Here is a 26,141-nt window from a genome sequence, read left to right as displayed (position 1 = left end):
CAGTCAATACATATAAAATAAGGGTAAATCATTTTCTATTCAATTACTATCATTTCTTCCTTTTTACCTTTTCCTTAATTTTCTCTAGCAACATTTTCCCCTTGGTTTGACCAGTTGAACTTAAAAGGTTTGGAATCTATACTGAGTATCAAGTTTTATCAGACTAGCACTTGGGAAATGCAGTCCTAGAAAAGGCAAATTGTATGTAACTGAAGTGGTCTGACAAAAGTTAAGCAGCCATTCCCAATGTGACAATGTCCCTCACAGTAATCACTAGGTTGATTCTCATGACCCAGCTTGATAATGGCGTGCTTCCTGGTAAGGTAGTGTAGAGCTATGTGCCCAAATACCCACCCATTTAAGCTTGCAATAAATACAAAGCATTGGTTTAAAACCATGTTAGTAGAATAAGAAATACTGTATTTCTATTGGCTTGTTTTGCCTCTTGAACTGGCTTGGAGTACTGTTCATGACACAGAAGACACAGTAGTTAATTAGTTGCCACTTCAAGCTCCTTAAACCTCAGTACTTCCCTCTCTTTAAGCCTCCTCACCTTTATTGCAGCAAGAATGGAATTTTCATTAGCATCACCCCTGTCATGGGACCAACACCCCAGGGAATGGCTAGAACCGGTTTTCTTCCAGACTCCTTCAAAATCCACATCTCCAACCAACTTAGCAGTGGTAGGATCCTGAATTCTACTTATTCCCACATCAATAATGGCTGCTCCTTCCTTGATTAAAATTTGCTGTGATCAAATTTGGAATGCCTGCGACAGAGACCACAGTATCTGCAGGAACTGTTTCTTCAGCTGCTTTTCGGGAGTGTACCAATGACATATTGAAACAGTGGCATCACCTCTAGGACGTCCATGTGCCCCATCGGTGTGTAGTAACATTGCCATGGGCATTCCAACATTTTTTGACCTTCTAGCTACAACCACATTCTCCCCTAGGGTTGGAATGCCAGTTTGCTTAGTTATTTCCCGCACAACCCCCGGGGTAGCTGGTGACATGGAATACTGGTTCCGGCACACGCGCCTCACATTGATTACATGCAAGCCAGCAATATCCTTGTCTGCCCAAACAGAACTGCAGATCGTTCTCTCATCAATGTGCTCCAGAAGAGGCAGATGAAAGGAGGATCTATTCAATACTTGTCATCATTATTTAGCTTACTGATGAAATTCAAGTTCTTCCTCTGAAACTGAAGCCAGTTTCACAGTGGTCTCACTGCTGATGCCCACATTTGCAGTGGCCCTGGTTTTGTTGAGGACATAGGAATGACTCCCGGGATTCTCGCCAATTCAGGTCTGGCAGTCTGTTGCCTGATGTTGCTACTCACTCTTCTACCTCCTGTTGTACTTCCTCCTTGATCTGCTGGTTAAGTTTCCTTTTAGAAATGACAAGAGCTTCATTTCTCCCTATGGAAATGCAAATGGAACTTCTCTACTCGACTTCTCCTGGGTATTTATCACCTCAAGTGACTCTGCCTGGCACTGACTAGCCCTGGGTAGGCTACATTCTAAAAAATTTTTTTTAATTAATTTTAATGGGGTAACATTGATAAATCAGGGTACATATGTTCAGAGAAAACATCTCTAGGTTATTTTGACATTTGATTATGCTGCATTCCCATCACCCAAAGTCCAATTGTCTTCTGTCACCTTCTAACCGGTTTTCTTTGTGCCCCTCCCCTCCCCCAACCCCCTCCCTCTCCTCCCTAAAATTTTTTTTGAGAGAGAGAAATAGAGAAAGAGAAGAAGGATGAGAGATGATGTTTATTGATTGCTTCTCATGTGTCTTGGAGAGGGGAGCTCAAGCAGAGTCAGTGACCCCTTGCTCTAGCCAGTGACCTTGGACTCAAGCCAGGGACCTTGGGATCATGCTGATGACCCCTGCTCAAGCTGTCAAGACTGCACTCAAGCCAACATGCCAGTGCTCTAGCCAATGACCTCAGCGTCCCAGGTCCATGCTGTCCACTGCGCCACCACCAGTCAGGTGAAAGATTATTTTAATTGATACATTGTACGTGTGATAAATGTTACTTTGGGATAAACGCTATTTTTCTCTTACCAAACACAAAAAAATGACCTCTGCTCAGGACCTATAACTTACAGGATGGATTACGAGTTTTTAAATGGCACTTTTACTTTCTTTATATTTTTCAATAATTGCTAAAAGTCCCATAATGAGTACATATTGTTCTAGTTTTAGAAAAAAGGCTAATTTGTTAACATAAACACGCAGAGGTGACTCTCCCAGAATCCAAACTCAGAGAACAAGCACAGAGGCTTACACCAGATTGCGGTCCGACATGATCTGGTCTCTGCCTCCCTCCTGCCTTACCGTGCTCCGGCGGGACAGCCCTGTTTTTGTTTCCCCTGTGTGCTAAGGTTGTTTCCCACGCCGATGTGCTTGTTCCGTCTGCCTGGAGTGCTGGCACCTCCATTCTTCACATGACTCACTCCTCCGGTCACTCGGTCTCAGTTCCACAAGGCTCTCCATGCTCACTGAAGAAACCCTCACCAGCCAGTCTCTTTATTTTCTTTACAGCATTTAGCTCTATTAGAATTTTTCCTGCTTCTGTATTTGTTTATTTTTTGTCTTCACTTTCAGGCTGTAAGCTTTGTGAGAGCAAGAACATAGCTCTGGAATGGTGAATCCTATTCTCCAAACCTTGTGGCTACTATTTCATGGCATTAAAGTTCTTAAAATCCCTGTTTTCTGCACCCCCCCCCAATTAACATGAAACGAAAAAGTAGGGATGCTTATCATTTAGTTATGACCAAAACCTTTTACATCTGCCAATTGCTTTTCCTCATCTGCTGATTAAGTGTTGACCATATAAGCACAATACTCTGTGCCTACACACTACTTATTCTCTCCTTCACAACTGTTCTCATCGTAGAAAAACAGATCCCACCCCAAATAGAACATTTACCAGGCTTTCTCTTTGAAGTTAAAAAAATAATTTTAATTTCTATTGTAATTATGTGACTGTCCCTATCCACACTTTCAATACGATCTTTTGTTTTGCACTTATGTGACATGATATGGTTAATCATGTTTGTAAGCATTATCTACACTAAAATGACTTTCTATGAGAGCTGATGCCATCTTTTGGTGGGAAAAATGGCTGCACCTTCGCCCAGTGACAGGTCTGTCCTCAACTATGGAAGTTCACAGGAACTTCTTATTTTGAAAATTCTGAAAAAGGTTCCACAGCTTGATAGAAATATTCCTCAAGAAAATCTAAAAACTTTGTTTTAATTCTATGTTCACCACACTTTTCTGATAAATATTTTTGGTATGTTGCCTTAACTTACTTGCCAGATAGGCAGATGGCCAGGTATGAGAAAATATAAAAAAGTTTTCAGGCATAATCAGAGCTAAGTGAAGTTGAACAGTGAGAGTTTCCCAGGGCCAGATCGCCCAAGAATAACCAGCAGGATTTGCTATTTTTGGAGACCTGGACCTTTCAAATGGGCTAATACCATCAAAGTATACTGTTAGGACCAATGTAGTTACAAAAATATCTTCCAAAGCAGTCATGTCTGTCAGGAGATTGCATTCTAGGGGTCCCCAAAATGGTATTATTAATGTAAATTTAAATTTTGTTGAAGACCTAGGAGATACTTGAAATTGATTTCAGATCCCAGTCAGGGTAGTACTTTATAAAACTTCCATTACAAAAATTAAATACAGAAATGTCCTCATTCTAATTTGTCCCTCTAGCTCTATTTCTATATAGTTAAAATTAAAAGTTTATAGAAAGAAAATAAAAAGAAAGGAGGATGGGAGACATCACTTTTTATATATAATGGTTCCCTGTGACCTATTTGATGCTTAGAATAGAACTTGGTAAATTATGACTCACTCTAATTGGCTTGGGGATTTAACTAGAAAAATTAGGTATGAATTTTGTCAGATGTGACAGGTCAATGCATTTCAGAATCAATGCAGTGATTTGCTACAGACAGCTATTTTCCTATTTCTCTTGTCCAGCTTTTGGATTTATTCTTACAGTTTCTTAACTTAAAAAAAAACTCAGATAAAGTGATTTAGAAATTACAGTGCCAATTTATTCTTTCATTATGCCAAAAACACTATGCAAATTTTAAGATCTAGATATAATATTATTCTGTATCAATCATGCTTCAGTGTTCAGATATTGAGGAGATTTCTTTACCTATTTTATTTCATCTCCTCAAATATGTCATTATATTCTTTCCTGGTAAAGTTGATTGCCAAATTTTGTTTTTAGATTAAATAGGGTAAAATAATTTGGAAGTGAATGAATACCATCTCTTTGGAAAGACCAAGAGTAGTTGTACAGGCAGTCACCTACATGAGTGATGGTTTTATTCTTTGCTTTTTCTAGAACAAATGAAATATTTTCCTTCTTCTGTCTCATTCTAAAAATGTGTTGTCATCATGTGTTAAGATCACAGGCACTCTGATGAAACTGGAATTCAAAATGGAATAACCACTGAGACACATCTGCCAAAAGGCCCAGAAATACGTATCTGCCAACCAGGGTACCATGCTTTCATGGAAACTTCTAGGGTCATACAAACGATCCTTTTCAATTCTTTTTTATTTTAAGTACCTATTAATTTCTTTGGGTTCCATTTGTAGATGTTGTTCTCTAATAATACGAAGAGTGGCAACTTAATTACACTGGAAATACACTACCATTCTTCAAACCCATTTCAGGATGATCGCTCTTGAGAATGTGTCTTGTAGCAGCAAATTCTACCTACTGAATATTGATTTTCTTGAAGTCTGAACAAATCCTCTTCTCTGACTTTTGCTTGTTTTACTTCCTCTTGATTTTTAACATTTATTTGGGGGGCTGATTGTCCTTTTGGGCTTTTTGTTTGTTTGTGTCTGGCTAGTCACATGGTTAACATAAAATATTCTTACCTTGCTATAGCTATTCCAACAACACAGCCTCCAACTATGGACCAAAACCCAATCCAGCCAGCATCTACCTGTTAAGAAAGTGGTAGACACATTTAATAAAAGCCTATGATGTTATAATTTAGAAAGCTAGAAAAAAAATCCTCTCTAATCAATATGTTAATAGCTAAATGGAAACAAATTTAGGAAATACCATTTAAGAAAATAAATCAAATAAAAGGATTCATGTGTGACTAAGTAATACAAACTTATCTCAGTAAATATATCCCTGAAAAACTTATTGAAATACTTAAATAAGCAAAATAATCAATGTCACAACAAATATTTTTCAACTATGTTCTACATGCCTAGCGTTATAATAGGAACTTGTAAAGAAACAGGAACAGGACAAACGATCACTGACCTCAAAATGTTTAAATATAGCCAACATACAGAAAACTACTAGGAAATAATTAGTGTTGAAACGTAGCAATGACTAACAATATTAACAGAGCACAAAGGGGGAAGGCAATGTGCGGCTGAGGGTTGGGCACCTGGGAGGACTGGACAGAGAAGAGAATTTGCGCTGAGTTTCAAATGTATCGCTCGGTCTGCTCTTGAGAAAACATTTCCAGCCCTGCCATGTGCTAGCTTTGTGACCTTGGGCAAATTATGTCTTCTTACCTATAAAATAGACTAAATGAGATAATTTGTGTATAGATTTTAGATCAGTTATCGGCATACAGGAAGTGCTCAGTAAAGGCCAGCGCTATCATTATGACCTAATGATGCTTCTCCATCTATCTAATGTCTTATCCCTTTCCTATCTTCATGGCCAAACTTATTCAGAGCAATCTATAAATGCTGCCTTTATTTCCTCATCATGCCTGTATCTTTGACTCTTATAACTTGGCACTGTCTCAACTCATATTCTAACTTTCAGGGTTTTTTCTTTTCTTTTTTTTTTTTTTCTTCAGAGACAGAGAGAGAGAGTCAGAGAGAGGGATAGATAGGGACAGACAGAAGAAACAAAGAGAGATGAGAAGCATCAATCATTAGTTTTTCGTTGTGACACCTTAGTTGTTCATTGATTGCTTTCTCATATGTGCCTTGACCGTGGGGCTACAGCAGACCGAGTAACCCCTTGCTCAAGCCAGCATTCTTGGGTTCAAGCTGGTGAGCCTTGCTCAAACCAGATGAGTCCATGCTCAAGCTGGTGACCTCGGGGTCTCAAACCTGGGTCCTCTGCATCCCAGTCTGATGCTCTATCCACTGCGCCACTGCCTGGTCAGGCTTAACTTTCAGTTTTCTCATTAGTAGAATGAAAATAATAAAGACTTTTTTGAGAATTAACTAAGTTAAAAAATGTAAAATGCTCAGTACATGACAGTTGTTGGTGCTGAAATGCCACACCACTATTGTGTCCCTGTGCTGTCTCCTCTTTCCCCTTCCCACATTCACCACACTTGCTTAGGATCTTGTTACTCTGCACTCCTACAATAGCATCTTGAATGGTTTCCACAATCTGCTCTTCCTCTTATTGCCAAAATAATTAACCCAATTATTCCACTTCCCTGCTTAGGAACAGGTACTGGCTTTCCTTGTGGCTATAGGTAAGAAGTCCAAATTTGACCTGGTACTTGAGAGCTGCCCAAACTAACTACGACTTTTTATTATTTTTTTCTAGTTATATTTTTTCATTACATCTATGTCAGAGATTTTCAACTATCCAGCAAAATATATTTTCTTCTACCTGAGCACTTAGCTAGATTACGTGTCCCAGCCCCTACTCAGTTACCTGTGACTATGTGACTAAGCTCTCATTAATGGAAGCAGGCAGAGTGAAGTGTGCCAACTCTAGGAGCACAGTTACATGCCTCCTCCATGCTTTCTTTCCCTTCCTGCCAACTGGAATCCAGATGTGGTCACCCAGATCCTACAATGACAAGGCCCTAGGAGACAGAAGAGCTGCAAAGTGGAAGCATTCCAGGTCTCTAAATCAGTGTGAGGAAAAGATCAGCCCAAACTGTGAACAGCTGTCCTAGATTATTAAGCAAACTGTCGTAGATTGCTGTGTGAGTGAGAAATGGATTTCTTCTTAAGTCTCAGAATTTTGGGATTTACATGAATCCTTTGTTGTACCAGTGCTTGGTGGCAGAGCAGAGATAAATGCTCTCCAGAGAAAGCAAATACCCCGAAGCTTAGTTTAGCTTTATTTTTTACACCACTGGCATTTGGAACAAGAGAATCTCTGTTCTGCAGAACTGCCTCTCTCCTCGCAGAGTATTTAGCATCCATTGTCTAAAGCCCACATAATGCTATTAGGTTTCCACAAACATGTCCGTCTATCTCGTAGGTGAGCGGAGTCCTGGGACAGACTAAGAACCACTATGCATCTGACCGTACTGACCCTGGTCCTTTCCGGCCATTTTGTGCTTTTCTGCTCCCTGGGTTCATGACATTTGCTTTAGTGCATAACATTCTACACAATAATTAATTAAAAATTTTTTCTTTGTTTTGATTTTTTGGCTTTCATTTAATTTTAAATTTTGCTTTATTTAATAGCTAGAGTGATTCATGGTCTCTGTATTTCTTAGAGTTTGTACAGAGACAGATACTTAGAAGAGCTTCTTATGATTTAGAAGATGAAGCATAATATCTGCAAAATCGGAGCCATTTAAATAAGTGCTACACTTTTTCTTCTTGAAAGTGAGCATGCTTGCCTGACCAGGTGGTGGTGCAGTGGATAGAGCATTGGAATGGGATGCAGAGGACCCAGGTTCAAAACACCAAGGTTGCCAGTTTTAGTGCAGGCTTACCAGCTTGAGCATGGGGTCACTCACTTGAGCATGGGATCACAGACATGACATAGGTCACTGGTTTGAGTCAAAAAGGTCACTGGTTTGAAGCCCAAAGTTGCTGGCTTAAGCCCAAGGTCGCTGGCTTGAGCAAAAGATTACTCGCTCTGCTGTAGCCGCCCAGTCAAGGCACATATAAGAAAGCAATCAATAAACAATTAAGGAACCGCAACAAAGCAATGATGCTTCTCATCTCTCTCCTTTCTGTCTGTCTGTCCCTACCTGTCCCTTTCTCTGTTTCTGTCACAAAACAAAACAAAACAGAAAGTGAGCATGCTTGAAATACCTGTATCCAGAAAAATAGGTTAGGAAATTAATGAAGGCTTTACTTCCTATGGTGAAGGTATACTATGTAATTTGGACTGATATCCCGGTTGAGAACTAGAGAAATTGGGAGAAAATATATGTAATATATCAGAAAGCCAAGAAGGTAACCCATAATTATGGAAACACATTGTCGAATGGGAAGGAAATCCAGAGAGATGGTTTTGGGGGATACTTTCCCTTGGGGGGCTTTCTGCTGGTTTTAGGAAAGCTGGCTAAGGGGATGAGAAGTTATCAACAGCCTCATTGACATAGGAAAGAAAAAACAAGTTCGAGGCTTACTGTGGGGTGGGTGGCCTTGTAAAAAATCCCAGTCTTTAGCTGGGGACTCTGAAGAACTATACATAAGAGTACTGTAACCTGGAAACAGTATTCTGAGGGACTGAAGCCCAGCTTTAAATAACCCCAATCCCTGGAACTGGATTAAGTGATCCCTAGACTCCTGCAAGAAAAAAACATAAGTTCTTTTTGGAGAAAAATCATCATCTTGAAACTTAAATTATCTCTACAACTTTTCAATAGTGCTATGTCTAGCACTCAGTCAAAAATAACAGAACAAGAAGATGACGTCAGAGTAATGGCGGGGTAGGAAGCGATACCGATAAATCTCCCCCAAAACTCAACAAGATCTTCAACCAGAAACAGAAAAACCTATACTTGGAGCTTCCAGATGCTTCGCAATACACCCAAAGGTATGATTGAGTGAAAAATTGGCTAAATATATAACCAAACCCCGAAGGAAATAGGGAGTAAGAAATGCTCCGCCTTCCTCACTAACCTAAACAGGGCGGCTTTCTCTGGTAACTGTGAATATAGAAACTGAGGCGGGCAAAGGGGGTGAATACATCCAGGCCGCGACACAAACGGCCGAACCAGGCTGTGGCACAGAGATCCAAGCCAAGGAAAATCTGATCCTGTGGCAACCCGGGCAATATAAGCTAACACTCGCGCCAAACCCAAACAAAGAAAGACAAGCGGCGCGGACATTTTACCCGGTCTCCTGGTTGGTGCGCAGTTAGTGGGCGAGAGATTTCTTCCTAAGCCCCGGAAGTGGGTGCCCGTGTTGCCCCACGGAGAGGCAGGGTCAGAGGCCTTTCTGTGGGCCGAGGGCAGAGTCTCTGGGCAGCCCCAGCGCCCTGGGAAAGCCACGCACGGGAGGGAGTGAGAACTAATTCCAACGGTGGAGATTTTCCGTACTGGAGGGTGTTTCACTCAGAGGGAAACGCGGCCGGCCTCATATCCTGGTTTGCGCGCGCAGATAAGGAGTGAGCGATTGCTCCGAGTGCCTCGGCAGTGCGCGCCCGTGTTATCGCACAGAGGGGCAGAGTCAGGGGCCTTTGTGTGGGCCAAAGCGGAATCTCGGGCCGCCCCAGCGCCTTGCAAAAGCCGCGCACGGGGACGGACCGAGACTCAATTCCAACGCTGCAACTTTTCCCTGCGGTTGGGGGTTTCACTCAGAGCGTGAGACTGCTGGCCGGATATCCTGGTCTGCGCGCGCAGCCAGTGAGTGAGAGTTTCCTCCAAGCGCCCCGGAAGTGGGCGCCCGCTTGTGTTACCGGACAGAGTGGCAGAGCCAGAAGTCTTTGAATGGCCGGAAAGCCCGCCTGATTATGCTAGCAGCTCTGACTGACTGAGCCTTACCCAGAGCCCTGTGCTGAGTGGAAATAGAGTGGGGAGTTGCCAGCTCTTTGAGCCTCTTACTATCCAGGCAGAGGCAGCAGCAACCCCATAGCTGGATTATCAGGCTACTAATTGAGGAAGGAAAGACTAGGAGAAAGGCTCCAGGAACACGGACTCTCTCACTGTCGGAGCCTATAAATGCTAATAGCCTCGACTGCCAACGAGACTAAAGCACAATACATGACATTGCCATAGAGACTTATCAACTGCAAACCTCCACCTGAGTGTGGCAAAGGGGCAAAACCCGGGGTACAGAGTCACCGACCAGGAAGAGGGAGAGAAAAGAAAAAGCAAGAAGATAACCTCTCAAAATCAAGAATAATCTGCAGACTTTATAACCTATCCCATTTTATTATATTTGTTCGTTTGTTTCTCTTATCTTCATTCTTGATACTTTTTTTTTCCTCCTCCAATTTGGCCGATTAACTCTCTACCGGTCTTACTCTCTCCTCTCCTTGAACTACACTACCCATAAGTGTTACATCTCCCATTATCTTTTCTTTTGTCTTCCTTTCTCTCTATGAGGGTTGCACTCCAAAACCCTTAACTCTCTCTCTCTCTCTCTCCTTTCTTTTTTCTTCTTTTAGTGGTTCCCTCTTTTTTTTTCTCTCTCTCTCTTTCTTTTCTCCCTCTATATTAGTTTCTTCCTTTCTCCTTTACATCTCCTCTCATTCAAACCTCAATAACAAACAAATTATCTTATCTGGGACTCAAACTTATGTTTGTGGCATTTTGGGGGGTTTTTACTTCACCCTTTTAACTCACTAGCAGTGCTCCCATCCCTGGCTCTCCATATTATCTAGTTCTTATTCCACTAAATACAATAGTAATTTTTTAATTTGTCCCCCCATTTTTCCGTTTTCTTCTTAATCCTCTCATCATAACTCTTAGACAACCAACATCTAAAAGCAAATCATTTTATTCTTGACCCAAATTTTTTCCTTATTTGCTTTTTGTGGGTCCATACGCTCTTTTTTTTTTTTTTTCTTTTTTCTTTTTTTTTTTTTTTTTTTTTTTTGCCCCCTTATTACTTTTCCCCAATTCAGGCCCTACATCACAGGCATTGTTTGTTATAATTCACAGTCCACCACAAGATTTTATCAAGAAAGAGGGGAGAGGAGAGGAGAGGAAAAAAGGAGGGGGGGAATAATTTCCTTTTTTTATTATTTTTTTATTTTTTTTAAATTTTTATTTTATTTTATTTTTCTTTATTTCATTATTAATTTTTTTTAAAAAAAAACTCTTTTCGATTTTTTTTTATTATTTTTTTAAACTTTTTATTCTTTATTAAATCTCATTAATACTATCAACAAAACCACCCTCAGATGCCATTAAGGAAGAGAAAATCGAATATCATGGATACAAAAGAAAGAGAGGTAACACAGCTAGATGAGGAAAAATCTATGGAGAAAAAATTTAATATATTGGAAACCTTGGAGCTAAATGACAGAGAATTCAAGATAGAAATCCTAAAAATCCTCCGAGATATACAAGAAAACACAGAAAGGCAATTTAGGGAGCTCAGAAAACAACTCAATGAACACAAAGAATATATGTCCAAGGAAATTGAAACTATAAAAACACATCAAACAGAGATGAAAAACTCAATTCACGAGCTGAAAAACGAAGTAACAAGCTTAGCTAATAGAACAGGTCAGATAGAAGAGAGGATTAGTGAAATAGAAGACAAGCAACTTGAGGCACAACAGAGAGAAGAAGAAAGAGACTCAAAAATTAAAAAAAATGAGATAGCCCTACAAGAATTATCTGACTCCATCAAAAAGAATAACATAAGAATAATAGGTATATCAGAGGGAGAAGAGAGAGAAAATGGAATGGAGAACATACTCAAACAAATAATAGATGAGAACTTCCCAAGCCTGTGGAAAGAACTAAAGCCTCAAGTTCAAGAAGCAAACAGAACTCCAAGTTTTCTTAACCCCAACAAACCTACTCCAAGGCATATCATAATGAAATTGACACAAACCAACAGCAAAGAAAAAATTCTCAAGGCAGCCAGGGAAAAGAAGAATACAACATATAAAGGAAGGCCCATTAGATTATCATCAGATTTCTCAGCAGAAACCCTACAAGCTAGAAGAGAGTGGACCCCAATATTTAAAGTCCTGAAAGAGAGGAACTTTCAGCCACGAATACTATACCCATCAAAGCTATCCTTCAAATATGAAGGAGAAATAAAAACATTCACAGATACAGAAAAGATGAGGGAATTTATCATCAGAAAACCCCCACTCCAGGAATTACTAAAGGGGGTTCTCCAATCAGATACAAAGAACAAAAAAAACAGAGCCACAAGTAAAAGCTCCAAGAAGAACACAATAAAACCAAATTTAAACTGTGACAACAACAAAAAGAAAGAGGGGGAGAAGATGGAGATTAACAGTAGCAAAGGACGATGGAGTGCAAAAGTACTCACAAAATAGTTCGCTACAATGAACAGGGTAGGGGCCCTTTTCATTATTCAAAGGTAACCACCATTGAAAAAACCACCACAGAAGCACATGAGATAAAAAAGATAGCAACAGTGGAAAGATGTATGGAATACAACCAAATAAAAACAAAAGATAGAAAAACAAAAGAGAAGGATCAAACAAGACACAAAACTAACAGAAAGCAAGATATAAAATGGCAATAGGGAACTCACAAGTATAATTACACTAAATGTAAACGGATTAAACTCACCAATAAAAAGGCACAGAGTAGCAGAATGGATTAAAAAAGAAAATCCAACTGTATGCTGCCTACAGGAAACTCATCTAAGTAACAAGGATAAAAACAAATTCAAAGTGAAAGGCTGGAAAACAATACTCCAAGCAAATAACATCCAAAAAAAAGCAGGTGTAGCAATACTCATATCGGATAATGCTGACTACAAGACAGGAAAAGTACTCAGAGACAAAAATGGCCATTTCATAATGGCTAAGGGGACACTGAATCAAGAAGACATAACAATTCTTAATATATATGCACCAAACCAAGGAGCACCAAAATATATAAGACAGCTACTTATTGATCTTAAAACAAAAACTGACAAAAATACAATCATACTTGGAGACCTCAATACACCGCTGACGGCTCTAGATCGGTCATCCAAACAGAGAATCAACAAAGACATAGTGGCCTTAAACAAAACACTAGAGCACCTGGATATGATAGACATCTACAGGACATTTCATCCCAAAGTGACTGAGTATACATTTTTCTCCAGTGTACATGGATCATTCTCAAGAATTGACCATATGTTGGGCCACAAAAACAACATCAGCAAATTCAGAAAAATTGAAGTTGTACCAAGCATATTTTCTGATCATAAAGCCTTGAAACTAGAATTCAACTGCAAAAAAGAGGAAAAAAATCCCACAAAAATGTGAAAACTAAACAACATACTTTTAAAAAATGAATGGGTCAAAGAAGAAATAAGTGCAGAGATCAAAAGATATATACAGACTAATGAAAATGACAATACGACATATCAGAATCTATGGGATGCAGCAAAAGCAGTGATAAGAGGGAAGTTCATATCACTTCAGGCATATATGAACAAACAAGAGAGAGCCCAAGTGAACCACTTAACTTCACACCTTAAGGAACTAGAAAAAGAAGAACAAAGACAACCCAAAACCAGCCGAAGAAAGGAGATAATAAAAATCAGAGCAGAAATAAATGAATTAGAGAACAGAAAAACTATAGAAAAAATTAATAGAACAAGGAGCTGGTTCTTTGAAAAGATCAACAAAATTGACAAACCCTTGGCAAGACCTACCAAGGAAAAAAGAGAAAGAACTCATATAAACAAAATCCAAAATGAAAGAGGAGAAATCACCACGGACACCGTAGATATACAAAGAATTATTGTAGAATACTATGAAAAACTTTATGCCACTAAATTCAACAACCTAGAAGAAATGGATAAATTCCTAGAAAAATACAACCTTCCTAGACTGAGTCAAGAAGAAGCAGAAAGCCTAAACAGACCTATCAGTAGAGAAGAAATAGAAAAAACCATTAAAAACCTCCCCAAAAATAAAAGTCCAGGCCCTGACGGCTATACCAGCGAATTTTATCAAACATTCAAAGAAGACTTGGTTCCTATTCTACTCAAAGTCTTCCAAAAAATTGAAGAAGAAGCAATACTTCCAAACACATTTTACGAAGCCAACATAACCCTCATACCAAAACCAGGCAAGGATGGCACAAAAAAAGAAAACTACAGACCAATATCTCTAATGAATACAGATGCTAAAATACTAAACAAAATACTAGCAAATCGAATACAACAACATATTAAAAAAATAATACATCATGATCAAGTGGGATTCATCCCAGAATCTCAAGGATGGTTCAACATACGTAAAACAGTTAATGTAATACACCATATCAACAAAACAAAGAACAAAAACCACATGATCTTATCAATAGACGCAGAAAAGGCTTTCGATAAAATACAACACAATTTTATGTTTAAGACTCTCAACAAAATGGGTATAGAAGGAAAATATCTCAACATGATAAAGGCCATATATGATAAACCATCAGCTAACATCATATTAAATGGCACTAAACTGAAGGCTTTCCCCCTTAAATCAGGAACAAGACAGGGTTGTCCACTCTCTCCACTCTTATTTAATGTGGTACTAGAGGTTCTAGCCAGAGCAATCAGACAAGACAAAGAAATAAAAGGCATCCATATCGGAAAAGAAGAAGTAAAGGTATCACTTTTTGCAGATGATATGATACTATACATCGAAAACCCCAAAGAATCCACAAAAAGACTACTAGAAACAATAAGCCAATACAGTAAGGTCGCAGGATACAAAATTAACATACAGAAGTCAATAGCCTTTCTATATGCCAACAATGAAACAACTGAGAAGGAACTCAAAAGAATAATCCCCTTCACGATTGCAACAAAAAAAATAAAATACTTAGGAATAAACATAACAAAGAATGTAAAGGACTTATATAATGAAAACTATAAAACATTGTTAAGGGAAATCGAAAAAGATATAATGAGATGGAAGAATATACCTTGTTCTTGGCTAGGAAGAATAAATATAATCAAGATGGCTATATTACCCAAAGCAATATACAAATTTAATGCAATTCCCATCAAACTTCCAATGACATTTTTTAAAGAAATAGAGCAAAAAATCATCAGATTTATATGGAACTATAAAAAACCCCGAATAGCCAAAGCAATCCTAAAGAAAAAGAATGAAGCTGGGGGCATTTCAATACCTGACTTCAAACTCTATTATAGGGCCACGACAATCAAAACAGCATGGTATTGGCAGAAAAATAGACACTCAGACCAATGGAACAGAATAGAAAGTCCAGAAATAAAACCACATACATATAGTCAAATAATTTTTGATAAAGGGGCCAACAACACACAATGGAGAAAAGAAAGCCTCTTCAATAAATGGTGCTGGGAAAACTGGAAAGCCACATGCAAAAGAATGAAACTGGACTACAGTCTCTCCCCCTGTACAAAAATTAACTCAAAATGGATCAAAGATCTAAACATAAGACCTGAAACAATTAAGTACATAGAAGAAGACATAGGTACTCAACTCAGGGACCTGGGTTTTAAAGAGCATTTTATGAATTTGACTCCAATGGCAAGAGAAGTGAAGGCAAAAATTAATGAACGGGACTACATCAGACTAAGAAGTTTTTGCTCAGCAAGAGAAACTGATAACAAAATAAACAGAAAGCCAACTAAATGGGAAATGATTTTTTCAAACGACAGCTCAGATAAGGGCCTAATATCCAAAATATACAAAGAACTCATAAAACTCAACAACAAACAAACAAACAATCCAATAAAAAAATGGGAAGAGGATATGAATAGACACTTCTCCCAGGAAGAAATACAAATGGCCAACAGATATATGAAAAGATGCTCATCTTCTTTAGCTATTAGAGAAATGCAAATCAAAACGGCAATGAGATACCACCTCACACCTGTTCGATTAGCTGTTATTAGCAAGTCAGGTAACAGCAAATGTTGGAGAGGCTGTGGAGAAAAAGGAACCCTCATACACTGTTGGTGGGAATGTAAAGTAGTACAACCATTATGGAAGAAAATATGGTGGTTCCTCAAAAAACTGAAAATAGAACTACCTTATGACCCAGCAATCCCTCTATTGGGTATATATCCCAAAAACTCAGAAACATTGATACGTAAAGACACATGCAGCCCCATGTTTATTGCAGCGTTGTTCACAGTGGCCAGGACATGGAAACAACCAAAAAGCCCATCAATAGATGACTGGATAAAGATGTGGCACATATACACTATGGAATACTACTCAGCCATAAGAAATGATGACATCGGAACATTTACAGCAAAATGGTGGGATCTTGATAACATGATACGAAGCGAAATAAGTAAATCAGAAAAAAACAGGAACTGTATTATTCCATACGTAGGTGAGACATAATAGTGAAACTAAGAGACATTTATAAGAGTGTGGTGGTTACGGGGGGGAGGGGGGAATGGGAGAGGGATAGGGGGTGGGGAGGGGCACAAAGAAAACAAGATAGAAGGTGACAGAGGACAATCTGACTTTGGGTGGTGGGTATGCAACATAATTGAACGACAAGATAACCTGGACTTGTTATCTTTGAATATATGTATCCTGATTTATTGATGTCACCCCATTAAAAAAATAAAATTAAAAAAAAAATAACAGAACACATAAGGAGGTAAGAAAACATCAATGAATACCACAAATATAAAAAGACCCACAGGGGATCCAGATGAAGGAATTATGAGATACAGACTTTAAATAACTATTTTAAAGAGTTTAAAAAAAAAGACAAGCTCAAGCATTTATACAGAATTTTAGAAACTTCAAAAAAGTATTAAATAATTTTGTAATAAAAATAAAATTAGTAACTCATACATAAATTTAATAACATTAAAATGAAAACTAAAATAATGAGTTGGAAGAAAGGCTAGGTAAAATATCTAGTCTGAAGCAAAGAAAGATGAAAGGATGAAGAATTCAGAAGAGAAAGTAAGAGGTATAAGGAATACAACATGAAGGTATAACATATAGTTAAGAGTTCCTAAATATGAAATTAGAAAAAAATTTAGCATAAACTTTAAAGAGATATTGGCTAGTATTTTTCAGAAACTGGTAAGAGGAATCAAGCCATATATTCAAGAAGTCTTACAGACCTAAGCACAAATTTTAAAAAATCATCACTTAGTTACATCACAGGAAAACGGTTGAAACCAAAGACAAACTTATAATTTGAGAGCTTCCAGTTGAAAAACAGAAGCCAGAAGAAAATGAAGTATTCTTGAAGAAACAAAAGAAAATAACTGCCAACCAAGAACAAAAAAAGTCTTAAAAAATAAAGGTAGAATAAAGACATTTTCATATCAAAATAAAGAACAAACCTTGAGAGAATTTGTTGCGAACACACACATACGCATGTGCACGTGGGTGCTCTTCAGATAGAAGAAAAATCATAAATAGCTTACTAAAGATAAAGGAATGAAAAACAACAAAATGGGTAAATATAGAGTGACTATAAATAAATACTGACTGTGTGAACAACAATGATCATGTCTTGAGCAGTGTAAAATACATGACAACAACAGCACAAAAAATCCTAGATGGTTAAATGGAGTTAAAAGGTTCTAAAAACTTTTTAGAAAATTTTAGTTACTAACAAAAATCAAATATACTCCTATTATGCCAGCCAAGGGAAAATAAAAATTTAAAAATCACCCATTAAAATAGCATCAAAAAGTATCATATGCCTGGTAATAAACCTAACAAATATTTAGACGGCGCCTTTGCAGAAAATTCTAAAACATTATTCAGAGACATGAAGGCCTAAGTAAATAAAGAGAAATACAACGATCATGGTTTAGAAGACACAGTATTTTAAAGAAGTTAATTCTCAAACTGATTTACTGATTAAAAAACTTATATCAAAATCCATATAAAAAGTATTATTCTACTAGATATCAAAACTTGTAACACTAGAATACTTACAATTTGGTATTGGCACAAAGAGACAGACTAGAGAAAAACAATGGTTTAGAAACACATTCATGTAGGTGAGAGCGCTTCATTATGACAAAGACGGCAGAGGATAAGGGGGAAAGCATGATCTTTTCAAACACTGATGTTAGATTAATGAATATTTATAATGGGAGAAAAAATGAACTCCTACCTTATAACAAGCATAGAATTAAATTCTCGCTTTAAATATGACACGAATACGACAAAGCTTCTAGAACAGCACTGTCGAATAGAACTTCCTGTGACGACGGAAATGTAAGGTATCTGCACTGTCCAACATGGGAGCCACAACTCACAGGTAGCTATTGAGCACTTGAAAAGCTAGTACCATTGAGGAAGTGAATTTTTAATTTTTATTTTTTTTCAACTGATTTAAATTCCAAATTGAACAGCCACATGTAGCTAGTGGCTACTGTGCTGGACAACCCAGTTCTTCAAGATTACACAGGAGAAATGTATTTATGAACTTGGAGCAAAGAGTTCTCTCTCTCTTTCTCTCTTAAATTACTGTCTCTGTCTGCTAAATCCAACATCCAGACTATCTCCAAGTTGGTTTCTATTGACTATATATTTTGTTTTTTTATTTTTAAAATATGGGTCACATTTTCCTGTTTCTTGTATGTTTAATATTTTGAAGTTTAAAAAAATTGTAACGTATATGTCACGGACAATACAGTATAAAGATTTAGATACTTTCATCTTTATTTAAAATGTTTATTTTTATTTTTTTTAGTGGGCGAGAAAGAGAGACAGACAGACAGACAGGAAGGGAGAGATGAAAAGCATCAATTCATAGTGAGTCACTTGTAGTTGTTCACTGTTTGCTTCTCATATGTGCCTGGAGTGGGGAGCTCCAGCTGAGCCAGTGACCCCTTGCTCAAGCCAGTAACCTTGGGATCATGCCAGCAACCTTGGGCTTCAAGGCAGCGACCTTTGGGCTCAAGCCAGCGGCCATGGGATCACCTCTACGATCCCATACTCAAGCTTAACAACCATGTTCAAGCTGGTGAGCCTGCACACAAGCCAGATGAATCCATGCTAAAGCTAGCAACCTCGGAGTTTTGAACCTGAGTCCTCAGCGTCCCAGGTGGATGTGCCACCACCAGTCAAGCTAAAATGGTTGATTTTTATGTTAGTAGGCAGTTCAATTATTAAACGATCACATTGAACTTGTGTGGGCTTGATTTTGTGCTTTATTACAGCAGAGAAACAGAAGCCACGGTGTTTCCCAGCCCCTCTCACTTGGTGGGACTCAGCCTCTACATTGTCCCTCCTCTGCAGATATTTGTCGGGGCTTGGTTTTAGGCTTTGTTTACGGGGGGTCTAAGTAGGACAGGCCTTACTCTATCTAGGGCATGGTTCTCCATTCCAAAGTTGGGTCTTGCTGGTGTCTCAGGAGAAGCCCGAGATATTAACTAGGTCTTTTGACTCTGGCTGGGCCAGAACTCCAAGAGTCCAGCATTGCTTGCCCTCTACTATTATTTGTTCTGCTTCCAACCCCATAGCAGTCTCTCTGTTAAACCTCTGGTAGCTTAGTTCTTTATAAGAGCAGTATATTTCTAACTTGCAGAGGACCTCACAGTCTTCTGGGGTGCCCCTTCTGCACAGCTCTCTTCTTTACAAATCAGTAAGAAAGGAAGCCCAATAGTGGACAAAAGATGTGAATGGGTATATCACAAAAAAGGATATACAAATATCTAATAAACACTTAAAAAGATATCATTATGATGGTATACAACTGTCCGATCACCACTTTCCTTTCTTTTTTTCCTTTTTTTTTTTTAAGTGAGAAGAGGGGAGATAGTAAGACAGACTCCTGCATGTGCTCCAGCCATGATCCACCTGGCAACCTCTGTCTGGGACTGATGCTCAAATCAATGGAGCTATTTTTAGCACCTGAAGTTGATGTGCTTGACCAGTTGAGCTATGCTCAGTGCCTGGGGCCAACGCTAAAACCAAACAAGCCACTGGCTGTGGGAGAGGAAGAGGGAAAGAAGAGGGAGAGGGAGAGGGAGAGGAGAGAAGTAGACAATCACTTCTCATGTGTCCTGATGAGGAATTAAACCTGGGACGTCCATATGCCAAGCCAACACTCTATCCACTGAGCTAACTGGCCAGGGCCAGCATATCTACATTTAAAAAGATCAAGTTTGTCAAGTGGAACATTGAGAAATTTCATGTACTGGTGGGACTTTAACCTGATACAACCATTTGGTGGATGTCTGGCATCATCTATCAAACTAGGCATACACTATAACCAGAAATTCCATTCCTAGCTATATATCCAACAGAAATGTGTATAGATATACATTAAGAAACATGTATGAGAATGGTCACAGAGCACTGTTTTTAACAGTCAAAAACTGTAAAAAGTCCTGGCCGGCTAGCTCAGTGGTAGAGTGTCAGCCCAGCGTGTGGAAGTCCCAGGTTTGATTCCCAGCCAGGGCACACAGGAAAAGTGTCCATTTGCTTCTCTACCCTTCCCCCCTCCTTCCTCTCTGTCTCTCTCTTCCCCTCCCACTGTCAAGGCTCCACTGGAGCAAAGTTGGCCCGGGCACTGAGGATGGCTCCATGGCCTCTCCCTCAGGTGCTAGAATGGCTCCTGCTGCAATGGAGCAATGCCCCGGATGGACAGAGCACCACGCCCTGATGGGCATGCCAGGTGGATCCAGGTTGGGCATATGAGGGAGTCTGTCTCTCTGCTTCCCTGCTTCTCACTTCAGAAAAAAAACAAACCCAAAAACAAAACAAATGTTCACCAAACCAGAATGGACAAATTGTCTCCTTATACAAAGGAGTATCAGACCAATGTGCTGGATTTCTCCCATTTGCCCCTCCATATCTCTCTACCCCTTTCTACCATGAAGCAAAAGGAAGAAATAAATGGCATCAAGAATATAGGTGAAATGGCTATTTTCAAAGAAATGAAATAGCCTTACCCTGAGACTAGAGAGAAAGTGAGAAATCAGATGGAAGAATAGTCATATATTCAATGACAGGATCTTAATCTTTATTAAGTATAAAGCAAGAATAAAGGGTGGAGTCAACAAAGCTAAGATTTTTCTTCTTCATTTTTTCTGTTTATTATAAATAATAGCCAAATAAATGGGAAATTCATTACTTAACAAAATCCAGGGGGAAAAATCAATCTTGTTTACAACTATTTCATAGAAATCTTGCTTTTGCAATAACATTTTAGAATAATGTTTCACCCAGGCCTTGAAACTAAAACCGAGAACATGTAGACAACATTTATAATTTAAATGAACTAAAAATACCTACAGCATATAAAGAAATAAAATGCTTACCTGGCTGACATGCACTGGTGTTAAAATTAAGTCCAGAACTCCGGACCAGCCAGCAAATACACCAAGTGGTATGGCGTATGCTAAAGCAATCATCAAAAATCGAAAATTACTGTAAAAGAGGAAAGGAAATGTTATTAGAGAGTCAAAATCTAGAATTTAAACTCTTACTCATGAAAACAGTCATTTGAAAATTGGAACATCACAATAAAAAAGACAAGCTCTTGCTCAAGCCAACGACCTTGGGGTCATGTCCATGATCCCACACTCAAGCTGGCAACCCCACACTCAAGCTGGCGACCTGGGGGTTTTGAACCTGGGTCCTTTCCATCCCAGTCCAGTGCGCTATCCACTGCGCAACCACCTGGTCAGGCTTTCTGCGTTATTTCTTACATCTGCTTGTGGATCTATAATTGTCTCATAGTAAAAAGTTTAATTTTTAAAATATAATTAAAAGTAGATACCATTCACAATAACTACTAAAAATTTTAAACTATAAAATATCTAGGAATAAATCAGGAAGACCCAAGATCTGAGGGAGTGGGGAAGAGGCAAGTTTTTGCCTAATTAAGAGAATAGAAGAAGATCTAAATAGATGGAGAGACAGTCCATGCTGTCAATCGACCCCAAATTAATCTAGAAATTCAACACAATCACAATTAAAATTTCAGTTGAATTTCTTTAGAAACTCAAGAACTATGCTCTAAAGTTTCTATGGAAGAGTAAAAGTCCTTGGAAAGCAAACATGTCCTTAAAAAAAAATGAGCCTGACCAGGCAGTGGCGCAGTGGATAGAGTGTTGAACTGGGATGCAGAGGAGCCAGGTTTGAGACCCCGAGGTCGCCAGCTTGAGCGCGAGCTCATCTGGCTCGAGCAAAAAGCTCACCAGCTGGGACCCAAGGTCTCTGGTTCTAGCAAGGGGTTGCTTGGTCTGCTGAAGGCCCGCGGTCAAGGCACATATGAGAAAGCAATCAATGAACAACGAAGGTGTCGCAACAAAAAACTAATGATTGATGCTTCTCGTCTCTCTCCATTACTGTCTGTCTGTCCCTGTCTATCCCTCTCTCTAAGAAAAAGAAAAGAAAAAAAAAAAGAAAAAGGAAGCCTTTGCCCCATCTGATTTTAAGACACATTACATGATCAAAGTAATAAAAATAGCACGGGACTGACTCAAGAGCAAAGAGAACAATGGAGGAAGACAGGGAGCTACGTCACAGAAGCTCAGTATACACTAATGGTGGCCCTACAAGCAAAAGGGCTAAGAACCGTTTAGGAAATGGTGCCAGTTCATTTTGTGGAGGAAAAAAACCCAATAAACCCTGCATCACTAGTTAACACCACCTACTAAGGTGGATTCTGGGTAGGTTGAAAACCTAAACAAAAAAGATAAAACCAGAAAATTGATTAACTAAGGAATTCATGGACAAAATTAGTAGATAGAATGGGAATAAGTATTTGAAATTTAAAAATCTTAAATCAACAAGGAATTTATACCTAGAATATGTAAATCATAAGAAATGGGCAGAAACTATGAAGAGGAATTCAGTAGATGAAACCTAAAAGGCAAATAATCACGTCCTGAGAGTCTCAAACGTATTAATAACCCTGAAATGCAAATTAAAGACACAGTAGTTTATACCTATTAGACTAGCAAAGGATGAGAAGATTGATAATATCAAGTCTGCTGGGCATGTAGGGAAATGGGCGCTGCTGATGGAAGTGCAGATAAGCACAGGCCTTTTTTTAAGAACAATCTGGCAATACGAGGCAAATTAAGCTTAACAAATTAAGCAACAACAATCCTGTTGTTGGGTCCATTTTCCAAAGAAATTCTCAGGTCTAATGTGATATATACGAGGCTGTCACCGCAGTAGTATTTGTGGTAACAATGAACTGGAGGCAATCTGGGTACCGGGGGAGTAGATAGATAAAATGTGGTAATTTTATACCACAGAGTACTAAGAACCAGTTGAACTAACTGTAGCTACATATTGAAAACAGGGTGCTAATATCACAATTGAGAAGTGGCCTGGGCAGGGGAAGGGTGGGGGATGAGAGTGGGAACTACGAATAAAAGAATGAACAACTAAATAAATGAATAATTGTGTTCATGTGTCCTGAAGTGAGGAACATGCTCAACTGAACTCTCCACCCTTGATGTTTGTAAGGCAAAAACAACTGTTGCCATCATCAAACCAATATATATGTAAAGGGAGAGAAATGTTTACATTAGGTTACACAGGTAAATGCATATTAAGAGGTGGAAATCATATGAATAGCAAATAAATAATTGTGGTGGAAACCCTGCCACATAACTATTGATTTCCCCCCAGTTAATATAATTAAGGTCTAGAAAAGCAGTTATTCTAATTAACCCAGGAAGTAATGAAGTAAACCAGGGTCCTTTGAAGGACCAGAGAAAATGACATTGGTAGGCTAGGGGAACAGAGTATGCCAGGTCCAAAGAACCGTCCTGGCGAGCCCGAGAGTAGAACCAAGCAATCCTGCAGACTCGCAGGGGTCCCCAAACTTTTTACACAGGGGGCCAGTTCACTGTCCCTCAGACCGTTGGAGGGCCGCCACATACAATCTCCTCTCACTGACCACCAATGAAAGAGGTGCCCCTTCCGGAAGTGCGGCAGGGGGCTGGATAAATGGCCTCAGGGGGCCACATGCGGCCCTCGGGCCATAGTTTGGGGATGCCTGCCAGTGCAGAGTAAGCAGATGAATATGGGAAAAGACCAAGGAATGTCAGGCATTAGTGAAATAGGTTTCTATTTATTTATTTACCCATTAAAAACTTTGCATTGATCTGAGAGGGCAGAAAAGAGAGAGAGAGAAAGAGGGGTAGGGAGGGAGAGAGAGGGAAGCAACAACTTGTTCCACTTAGCTGTGCACTCATTGGTTGCTTCTTGTATGTGCCCTGACCAGATATCGAACCCACACCTCAGTGCGCCAGGATGACACTCTATTCACTGAGACACCCAGCCAGGGCCAAGGTTTTTTTTAATAGAGAAGAAAGATCTTACACTTTATGATTTAAATAGAGAAAAAGCTCTTGACTTTAGCACGATTAGAAGCAAACAGAGGGTGGTCCAAGCGGTAATTTTAAGTTGTCTATTCTTGTCAGAACAAACTTTTATACGGCTCCTTACCTTAAAATCAATCCTTCAATTACCTTTCATTTCCCACAGAATAGTCCCAAATTATTAGTATGGCATAATATGACCCTAACCTACCTCTTTGGCTTTATCTAACTGTTATCTAATTTCTGGCTTGGCATAAAAAAAAAACTTAAACAGCATTAAAAAAAAACTATCATTTTACCGTCATCTTACAAATGTGTGCCACTGATAATAATTCAGTTTAACTGATATTTTTTCTTTTCCTATTATATGGAAGACAATGTGCTAGGTATTGTAGAGACATGGTTTTCAAAAGTCTTTTACAGTACTCAAATATACTTTTACTTTGCGACTTACTCATACACACATACATATAAACTGAAACAAAAGTCTCACAAAAGATATGTATTAAAAAAAGATATGTATCATTACTTTAAGTGATGCACTAACATTTTCTATTCTATTTAATTACATTCTACTGTTTTATTTTAAAGGTAGTCCATCTACTACATTAGTTTGTCTGTGAACCAAAGTCTGAAAAAAATAACATTATTTAGCTACGCTAACATGGTAGCCACTAGGGTGGCTACTGAACACTTGAAATGTGGCTAGTGCAACTGGAGAACTAATTTTTAATTTTAAATACAACTTTATTTTTTTGGTAGAACTACAATTCACTTTAACTGCTGCACTGGGTAAGATACTACGGTAATGTGCATGTTGTCCTATGTGTGGCTTCTAGTTTTATAACCTGTCACTGATCTCTTTTGCTATCTAAATGAACTCAGTTTTAAATATGATTTATGTAACGATATAACATTGTAATTTTCTTATTTGAATAAAATAAGAGACTGGAAGGAAATACGTTGCAAATTTCACAATGAATGGCAACTGCAATTTCCTGTAGCAGGGCAAAATGATGTCTGCTGTATGAAAAAATTTTAAGATAATTAAGTGGATAATATTAATAGACATGTTCTAAATTTTGTATGAAGTTTCTACAGAAGTAAGAGATCTTCAATTAAGGCCCCAACAATTGTCTGTAGAATATAAAGCCTTTCAAATAATATCAGAGATGCGTTGATTCCAGGCTTGAAAAATTGCAGGTACTTATTTTTAACTTTAGATAAAATGGTGCAACATGAGAGACACTGGTCAATTGTTAATTAAAAAAAAAATTTTAATGCAGACCAAGTATTTCTAATGAAAATGTAGTATCTGAGTTGAGATACGCTGTAAGAATAAAATAAATACCAGATTCCAAAGATTTTATATGAATAAAAAGAATGTAAATTATCTCATTAATAATTCTGAACATAGTTTATATGTTAAAATAATATTTTAGATATACTGGATTAAGTAAAAGATGCTAAAATTAATTTTTATCTGTTTATTTTTACCTTTTTTAATGAAGCTAATAGAAAATTTAAAATTACCTAGCACATGGTTCATATTATAATTCCTTTAGACAATATTACTATAGAGGGCCCAAAGACACAGTTCTCGACAAGGAACTTACCATCTGGTGGCAGAGGAAGAATGGAAAAGAAAGAACCAACCAGAGGGAGTTGATAATGAATCACTAAATACTTACCACAACTAACTGGGCAAAAACTTTGAGTGATAAGTTCTAATGGCCCAATTACAAATCATAATTACCAGTGATGATCCATATAGTCAAAAAATCGAATTCAGTACTATACAGCATTTGAGCTGTCAGGACAGAATTTAATCATTACATTTAAATTATATCAACAAAATATTTAGTTTCTCAAAGTATAATCTTACTGGAGATGTATAAACATGATTTATTTCATTCACTTTGTATTGACAAGCATTTGCTTATTTTGTGTATTAAGAAATACAAAATGAATAGA

At 38.3% G+C, this 26,141-nt stretch overlaps 2 protein-coding genes and 1 pseudogene across 2 annotated transcripts in view; 1 reads left to right on the top strand and 2 right to left on the bottom strand.

The window, feature by feature from the left end:
- PARP9 (poly(ADP-ribose) polymerase family member 9) overlaps window positions 1-26,141 on the top strand; it is a 357,437-nt gene that overhangs the window by 37,308 nt on the left and 293,988 nt on the right. The window lies entirely within an intron of this gene.
- The window catches only part of SLC49A4 (solute carrier family 49 member 4), an 87,607-nt gene that overhangs the window by 25,505 nt on the left and 35,961 nt on the right, over window positions 1-26,141 (bottom strand). Inside the window, exons 5-6 of the mRNA XM_066347406.1 lie at window positions 21,144-21,252; window positions 4,929-4,996 (exon numbers count right to left, since the gene is read on the bottom strand). Coding sequence (XP_066203503.1) covers window positions 4,929-4,996; window positions 21,144-21,252 — 177 coding nt within the window. The remainder of the gene's footprint in view (window positions 1-4,928; window positions 4,997-21,143; window positions 21,253-26,141) is intronic.
- LOC136380038 (bifunctional methylenetetrahydrofolate dehydrogenase/cyclohydrolase, mitochondrial-like) lies at window positions 491-2,451 on the bottom strand (annotated as a pseudogene).

This window comes from Saccopteryx leptura, chromosome 8 (assembly GCF_036850995.1).
Source record: "Saccopteryx leptura isolate mSacLep1 chromosome 8, mSacLep1_pri_phased_curated, whole genome shotgun sequence".
In the NCBI taxonomy this organism is placed as follows: Eukaryota; Metazoa; Chordata; class Mammalia; order Chiroptera; family Emballonuridae; genus Saccopteryx; species Saccopteryx leptura.
This window is presented reverse-complemented; position numbering and strand designations above follow the sequence as displayed.